Genomic DNA, 8,359 nt, shown 5'->3' on the forward strand with positions numbered 1-8,359 from the left:
ACACACACACACACACACACACACACACACACACACACACACACACAGTCGAATACAGCTGGGGTCAGATTCCTGCCAGCTTGGCTTAGCGTAAGCTGACTTGCCGTGTGTACTATTATTTGTATTGGTTCTACCTGCTTTGTGATCACGGTCGTATAAGGTGCCGACCCCAGGATGGCTGGGATCATATAGCAGCATTTGTATTCTCCTTCACAGTTACCTCGTGCTGAATGAAGAGAGTGGAGCGCGTTCACACTGACATGCAGCGATTACCTGCCGTTGCTAACAACAAAAAACACCTTTTTACTTTATGAGACAATTGATTAGAAGAGGAGCAGTTGTGTGTGTGTGTGTGTTTGAGTGTGTTTGAGTGTGTTTGAGGTTTTTGGTTGAGTGGGGGTTGGGTTGCTGGAATAAAGCAGCTTTGTGTCTTGTGAACTTGAGCCACAAGTGCCAGCTGGCAGGCCGTTATGCAATCACAACAGGGATGTACACATGCAGTACATGCCGTATGTGGCCACATCGTCGCATACACGACATCCACACCTCGCTGACAACCCCGGGGTGCTTTACTCTGACTCCATCGGTCCCACGAACGGGCACACCCACCTCCAGACTGATTGTAGTGAGGAGTCACAGAGGACTCGACGGGGTGTAACATGAGGCCGGGGGAGATTATTGCTCCCATCTTCACCTCCCTCCCTTAACTGCCGCGCGGGATTGGCGGCCAGGCTTATGTCAGCGACCTCATTTCCTGCTTGTTTGGTAGTAGCGTGTTTGGGATGTGAGCTCCTCAATAACATCTGAGATGAGATTGAGTTTACTCCAAATGTGTAAATGCATTAGCACTACACACTATCCATAGACTGTGTGCAACAACGATTTCTAGTTTTGAGTTTTAAATGATCTGGAGATGGCGTTTTTATGTATCGGTATGACAATAACTATTGTATAAGTCATTTCTGGCTGCCAAGAGTCTCTTTGAGTCAGCCGCAAAAATGTGCGTGGGCTGGTTTGCAACATAATGTCTCCAAAGCAAAGTGTTTTAATAAATAATATGGTTACAAAGTGGGAGTGCCCATATGAAAGTTATTATTTAAGAGTTATTACTTTTAGAGCCCTGTTGTTTGGGTTTGTTTTAGGAGCGGGCCTAACTACCTGATCTCAATTTGATTCATCTGGCTTAATTGTGGGTTCAAAAATAAACCAAATTCTTTATATATTTTCTTTCTGTTTTGTCAAATGCATCTGGAAAACAATGACTGGTATAAATCTGAAGTCGGGTTCACGTTTTAACTCTGTGGTTTGCACCTTAGCACCTGACGCACCAGGAGAACCCAGCTCCTTGAAACATTTGACATTTGATCATCTTTGGCTTGTGTTGTAAATCAGTAGCAAAAAAAAAAAGTCTCCGTGGGACGAGCCTCAAAGCCGTCTTTGTCTCCACAGGAAGATCTGTGTTCACTGCAAGTGCGTTCGAGAGGAGCATGCCGTGCGCTCGGTGCCGGGCCAGCTGGAAAAGATGATGACGAAGCTGGTATCAGATTTCCAGAGACACTCCATCTCCGACGATGACTCGGGCTGCGCCTCCGAGGAGTACGCATGGGTCCCACCTGGGCTCAAGCCCGAACAGGTAACAACCTCGGTGCAGATGCAGAGTGGAGACACAAAAGTGAGGGTGATGCACGCTTCCACTTGGACATGTTCATACATACACAAACAATTAGATAACTGTTTTATGACTGCAATTGAATTAATTGCTCTCTGGATGAATAATTGTCTCTCTGTACTCTGTTATTTGTGCTCTTTATGTGAACACACTTGTCTCCTCATACAGGTATACCAGTATTTCAGCTGCTTGCCAGAGGACAGGGTGCCTTATGTGAACAGTTTAGGGGAGAGATACCGAATCAAACAACTGCTGCACCAGCTTCCAGCCCACGACAGTGAGGTAACATCGCTGCCACGTTGGATGTTTCAGTCTCTGGCTTCACTCGTAGTAGTGTGGTGACATGACAAGTACATACAATCACTCAGTCGAGCAAGTTTGCTGAACCACAATACAATAACACATCATTATTATTATTATTGATTCTGAGCTTTCGATTTAACATCAATGCTGTTAAATACAAAAGTTATTCTTTATATTTCCAAACATACATTTTTTTCTTTTAATGTAAAAAGTTAAAAAATATATATTGTGTATTATAATACTACTATTTTGTCCCGTCCTTTACCTTTTAAATGTTATTTTCATTGGTTTATGGTGATTTATTAAAGAAATTGGTTCATATTCTTTTTTTTAAATGAGCATTTATTTAAAGCACTTTGAAAGCTGTATAGCTCAATGTGTTTATTAGTCAGTTTTGCTGTTCTCTTCCCCAAGTTAAACCAGAAACTGGTAAATATCATTCTGTTAAAGGCTCCATTTGGTGAATCATTTACCATTACACATTAAAAAATTTAAAACTACACTTAAAATCCAGTCGCTACTAATGCATACTTTTATAATTTGTCACGACACTATTTAAAATGAAATGATGCCTCTCAATAACCCTCTATACAATAAATAAGTTCTAAATTATACTGGACTTCATTCATCTCACTGAACCTCAGAAGTAAATGATGTTTAGAGATGATTTTGCACAACATGTCAACAAGAACCTCTGTGTTTCCTGTAGTCCCAGTACTGTAACACTCTGGACAACGAGGAGAAGAAGGAGTTGCGTTTGTTCAGTCAGCAGAGGAAAAAAGAGAACTTGGGCCGAGGCGTCGTCAGACTCTTCCCAGTAACTATGACGGGAGCCATCTGCCAACAGGTAGAGCAACATTTTTATTTTATGTCTAGAAACGTAACAGATTCCCTCATGAGATAGGCCAATACAAAGCTCAAAAACAACAGTGTCCTGAGATAACTTTAAAGGGAAAATTCTGCATCTTTTCTGTGAATGTCCAGTCAGTGTTGATGTCTCTCTCTCTCTCTCTCTCTTGCTCCACCACACACGCCTGTAGTTCTTCCTTGCATCCAACTACTTCACTGTTCCGTTAAATAATGGCACTAGACGCAGGAAGAACAACAGAAAGTGCAGCTGCAAACTCTGCTTGAATATGCAGAAGATTCCCTTTAAAGTTATATGAGGATACGTTCCCTTTAATGCATGCAAGGGAAAGCTTATTAAAACCCATCGGAGCCATGCTGAAGAAGAATCTCTTTTTTATAGGACTCGAGAAAGTTCAGGTGCAAGTAGGTGCAGGCATTGCTCAGGGGCCACATCACACTGAGATGTAATGATTACAGGGCTGCATAAGCAAGTGGCTGTGTAACCTGCAACGTTCACCATTTCTTTTAAAGGATATTCCATCTAACTCTTCCCTCTGCACCACACCCCCATCCCAACCAAATCTGCTTTTTTTTCCAGTGCGAGAGGCAGATCTGCGGTGGAGACATAGCGGTGTTTGCCAGTCGGGCAGCAAAGAGCAGCTGTTGGCACCCTCAGTGTTTCCAGTGCGCCACCTGCAGCGAGCTGCTGGTCGATCTCATCTACTTCTTCCAGGAAGGACAGATCTACTGTGGCCGGCACCACGCTGAGAGGCTGAAGCCGCGCTGCCAGGCCTGCGATGAGGTGACTGTCTCACGGAGAAACCCGAACCTGTCTCATAAACTTCCACCAAAAGCAGGGTTTTGCAGCAGGTCTCTAAAAGTAAAGTAAAGTGAAGTGGGAGTCAGAAGAGTATCCCACTGGTCCACGAGTACTATTACCCAGCTTCATTGTATCTCTTTCTCTCCACTACAAACTATCCACTGAAGGCATAGTATTTTAAAGGTATCTTAACAATAACAGAAGAGCCATTGTGAGTGAGTTGTATAAGAGATGGGGGTTTTTTATTCAAACCTGCGCAGAAAGATCCTTTAACGTATCCCCAAATGAATCGTCAGGCCCTGTCTGGTATTGTACTATTGCTGTATTTCATCGTGTCCCTGATCAGTGCATAGTAAAAGGGGTATTTGCAGATGTTTCTGGTGGTCTCTGCTTGTTTTAAATGACTTCTCAATGTGACTTAAGAGATTAGTTGACGTAGTCGGCTAATGGATCTGCCACGACTGACCTACAAGAGTTCTTTAGACCCAGAGGATGACTAAGCCTGCGACAGGGCGCCCATAGCATCTTTTTTTTCCTCCCTATCTTGATAACCCAAATCCTCAGTACTCATTTTTACAACTGATTTGTTTACTTCTGCACCCATGAAATCATCACCGAGTGACCTCTCCATCTCCCTCCGTTGTGTCTCAATCCTAGATTATTCTGGCGGATGAATGTACGGAGGCAGAGGGAAGATACTGGCACATGAAACACTTCTGCTGTTTTGAGTGCGAGGCTGCGCTGGGCGGTCAGCGATACATCATGAGAGAGAGCCGACCGTACTGCTGCTGCTGCTACAAGTCCCTGTACGCAGAGTACTGCGATACCTGCGGCGATCACATAGGTACTGAATTACATCTAAAGAAACTCATACGGGGGTTTCTACACAGCTAAAAGCCATTATCAAGCAGATGTTGTTCACTATTTATTTGGTAACACTTGACTTTAAGTATTTAGCATTTTTAGGCAGCGAACAAAACATTAAATTAATCGTTTCTAAGACACTAGAATGTAGTTGTAAGCAGATGTAATGACATTTTTAAGTATTTTTCAAAGTACAGTATTTGCTGACAATCGTAACTACTCTTTTGAAGACATATTACAACTGTGTTTTACTATAATGTCATTCATTCATAATCTGTTTGTACACCAACAGTCACTTGATTGCCAAGAAAAGGAGTTAAATCTGTCTTCAGATTATAAAAAGAAGATAAAGAATCAAAACTGCAGAGCTACGTATTTGTATACGTAGCAGAGATTACAGAGAAAACAGAGATAGATTTTCAAATGAGTCGTGTAATCATGAGATTATTTCCTCTCAGGTATCGATCAGGGTCAGATGACATACGAGGGTCAGCACTGGCACGCCGTGGAGTCGTGTTTCTGCTGCGCCCGCTGCCAGCTGCCTCTGCTGGGGCGCCCCTTCCTCCCTCGAGCGGGGCTCATCTTCTGCTCCAGGCCCTGCTCGCTGGGCGAGGACCCCAATAACTCCGACTCCTGTGACTCGGCGCTGCAGAGCAAACCGCCTCAGCACCGACGCGGCGAGACAGCAGAGAAACACCAGCAGCCTCAGTGCGGCTCTCCACTGCAGCCACTAGAGGGCACCAAACCCCCTATAACTCCTGCGAAAGACTGCATGCACACTGCAGTGGAAAACAGAGGTGATGATGCTACACTGGTGTCATACTATGATGTTATGTAGGTCGCACTGCCGAGAAATGACCCTGTAAGTATCCTGTAGAGACTATTCTCACACATTGACTTGCTCTGCTTCTCTCAGGTGTCCACTGCACTGCTCCAGTTCAAAACGGACTTCCTTCACCCGGTGGCCGTCCTCATCCAAAAAGCTCCTACTCACCTCTTCCCCACATCCATCTAGGAAACGGCTTAGGTCCGTCTTGGCCCAGCGACCTTCCACATTACAGTTTACTGCCGGGGGACTCTGCTAACAAACGTTCTGTCGGAGATCTTCAGTTCAAGGGAGAGCTAAATGGAAATCCTGGACTAACTGGCCTTAATTCAAGGGGAACCTCGACTAAAGACTGTAGGAACTGGGTGGAAAGGACAAATCAAGTAATGCAAGGTATCAGAAATCCCTGAAGCTTAATACCAACAACAAAGTATCATTGTTCTATAATTATATAATCTCATCTCACTCTGTATTAACTACATGTGCCCCCCCCCCCCCTGGTTTTCTCCCTGCAGTGTTTCCTCCACAGAAAAACTCACACCTCATCTCACCTGACTCGCCTCCCCTCCCGCCCAACAACCCGTCCGTCCTCCCGCCTCCTCTGCCCCTCAAGTCTCGTGACTTGATGCCCCTGGACTCGCCCCCACCAACACTCCCCCAACTGGTGGACCGACCGTCTGATTCACCGCCCCCGCTGTGCCGCAGTGGCACAGCTCGGGTCAGCTTCAGAGAACCAATCAGCAGCAGCTACTCTGTCGATGGGGACGAGGATGAGAAGGAGCCAGAGCTGCCAGAGGGTGAGGAGGACCAGCAGGAGGAAGAGGAGGCGGAGGGAGGTTTCGGAAGCAGGTTGCATCTACAGAAGGGCATCCCACCGCAGATGGATCTTCTGGGTAAGAAAAGGCTTTCAAAACAGATGACTATTGACTGACGTAGAATCTGGGAAACCAAGTTGATTTTGTATTTCTCATCATTTATATTGTCACCCAGATGGATCCTCTTACCACCAGCGGAGTCTGCGGCGAGGGTGGAGCCATTGCCGCATCCCCTCTGACCCGGCTCTCCACTCGGGAGCAGAGAGGCGTTCCAGACACTCGCGGCCCGAAAGGCCTCGGCTGGACCTGCTGGACTGGAGAGGCGAGAAAGAGAGAGACAAGCGGGGCTCTGCCGTCGCCTCCTCGCTGAGCCTCCAGCAGGGCCCGTGCAAACATGAAGACTCTTGCTCTACTTGCTCTTCATCCTCAGACTCAGAGGAAGAGGGCTTCTTCCTGGGAAAGCCCATACCTCTGCCCCCACAGCTCCGAAAGCAGCAACCCGAGGAGGGCAAAGACAGAGAGGGAGACGAGGAGAGGGAGGTGCAGAGAGACTGGGGGCTGAGAGGCAGCATAAGGCGGAGAAGAGCTCACAGCCTCAGCGCAAAGGACAAAGATAAAAACTGTGCTATCTCCTAACCCCGAACGTCACAGCATTGTTATTTTCTAAATTATGGTGCACAAGAAGAACTAATGGCCCCTCATTACTCTGGTATTCAAGTTTCATGCTGTGATGTAGAGTTAAATCCAACACACATGTGCAGACTTTTCCACATAGTTCCAGACTTACTACTTAGCAGAAGAAAGCACAATAAATCTCAGAAAGGTCACTAACTTTAACGTAACCGTATTTACATTTGTTTGTTTGAGATGTTACATTGTACAAAATGTGAGTGTATGAATCCTGTGAGAAGCGATGAATGTGGAATGATTATTGTTTGGATTATATTGTAACATCCAAGAGAGGACTCACTCTTTGAACACAAACTGTCGTGAGGCTGAAGTGAAATGTAACTTCTTTTTATCATCGCCATCATTTACATACGTAAACTTACAGTAGCACACGTGACCGACGGCTCATTCCTTTATCTTGGTTTGTAAAATAAAATATTAAAATATATCTTATTTTGTTTAACCCTACTGTAACCACTCTCTGTGCTCTTATGTGCAATTTGTATATGGCTGTAATATATTACAGTTATGAATACTAAATGGCCAAATATTATGGGATGGACTATGACGAACTGTGGTAGTTTTATGAGTGGTTACATTTGTTATGTGTGTCCAAACGAAATACTGCAAAGTTTGTATACATTCATGTCTTTGATCAAAAAAAACGCTTGTATGACTATAAGGTCGTTTATTTTTATATATTTGGTGTAGGTCGCTGTTCTTTCTAGTTTTATCTCGGGTAAAAGGAAGAGATTATAATTCCAGTTTCTGTTTCTCAGATTATGTTAAGACAATTTTATGTTGATATTAAATTTGTCTAAAGTGTTGGTCTTGCCGTGTACTTTTATTCCACACTCCACACATACCGAAACATTCAACATGGACCTTTGAACAGCTTGTCAGCAGACGAGCTATGACTCCTTATCATCCAGCTAGCAGCACCAAACAATGGCAGTGTCATGTGACCAGAAAGAGGCCAGAAATGTTTCCTAGTAGGAGAGCGATCGGACCAATCAGCGAGAGGGGGCGGAGCCACAAGAAGCACACATGAGTTGTCAAACAGGTTTGTCTTGACTGTTGAGCTGCTGCTACTCATTTCAAACACTTTCACACATTCTCCTCAGCAGGACTGTGTGTTCGCTGACGAGAAACCAAAGAGAGGCTCAGGAGATCCACACGAGCTGTCAAGGTGAGATCTCTTTAGAAATGCCAAAAATAAAAGAATCTGAACTGAAACAGCTAACCCACACCATCATAGAAGCAGAGTTGAGCTTGTCAGGACAAGACTGGTGGAGGCCTTGAGTACATGTGGGACCTTTTTTTTGTTGTTTACCTGCTCCCCACCTTTGTGTTTCTGTCTCTTCCTGCTTCGCTCCATGTTTGTCATTTGCTCTCAATGGCAGAACATGCTGCCACTTGACTCAGAAACATTCAATTGGTGGCTCTATTTCTGTTTGTCTGACTCACCTCTCGACATTCCTCTGCTTTGCAGTAACACGCCAGCCTGCTACCTTTTTAATGATATATATGTGTGTATATATATA

At 44.8% G+C, this 8,359-nt stretch overlaps 2 protein-coding genes across 3 annotated transcripts in view; both read left to right on the forward strand.

Moving 5' to 3' along the window:
- prickle3 (prickle homolog 3) overlaps window positions 1-7,712 on the forward strand; it is a 22,256-nt gene extending 14,544 nt beyond the window's left edge. For both annotated transcript variants that reach the window (XM_031844666.1, XM_031844667.1), the window contains 9 exons: window positions 1,450-1,633; window positions 1,838-1,951; window positions 2,682-2,819; window positions 3,420-3,623; window positions 4,299-4,485; window positions 4,964-5,302; window positions 5,422-5,724; window positions 5,847-6,224; window positions 6,322-7,712. In XM_031844666.1, the coding sequence (XP_031700526.1) occupies window positions 1,450-1,633; window positions 1,838-1,951; window positions 2,682-2,819; window positions 3,420-3,623; window positions 4,299-4,485; window positions 4,964-5,302; window positions 5,422-5,724; window positions 5,847-6,224; window positions 6,322-6,782 (2,308 nt within the window). In that variant the 3' untranslated portion in view covers window positions 6,783-7,712. The remainder of the gene's footprint in view (window positions 1-1,449; window positions 1,634-1,837; window positions 1,952-2,681; window positions 2,820-3,419; window positions 3,624-4,298; window positions 4,486-4,963; window positions 5,303-5,421; window positions 5,725-5,846; window positions 6,225-6,321) is intronic.
- A 96-nt stretch (window positions 7,713-7,808) lies between these two features.
- fam110a (family with sequence similarity 110 member A) overlaps window positions 7,809-8,359 on the forward strand; it is an 8,346-nt gene continuing 7,795 nt past the window's right edge. The window contains exon 1 of the mRNA XM_031845681.1: window positions 7,809-8,004. The gene's annotated coding sequence lies outside the window, so the exon portion shown is untranslated. The remainder of the gene's footprint in view (window positions 8,005-8,359) is intronic.

Source organism: Anarrhichthys ocellatus, unplaced genomic scaffold (genome assembly GCF_004355925.1).
Source record: "Anarrhichthys ocellatus isolate YVR2014 unplaced genomic scaffold, GSC_Weel_1.0 scaffold5, whole genome shotgun sequence".
Taxonomy (NCBI): Eukaryota; Metazoa; Chordata; class Actinopteri; order Perciformes; family Anarhichadidae; genus Anarrhichthys; species Anarrhichthys ocellatus.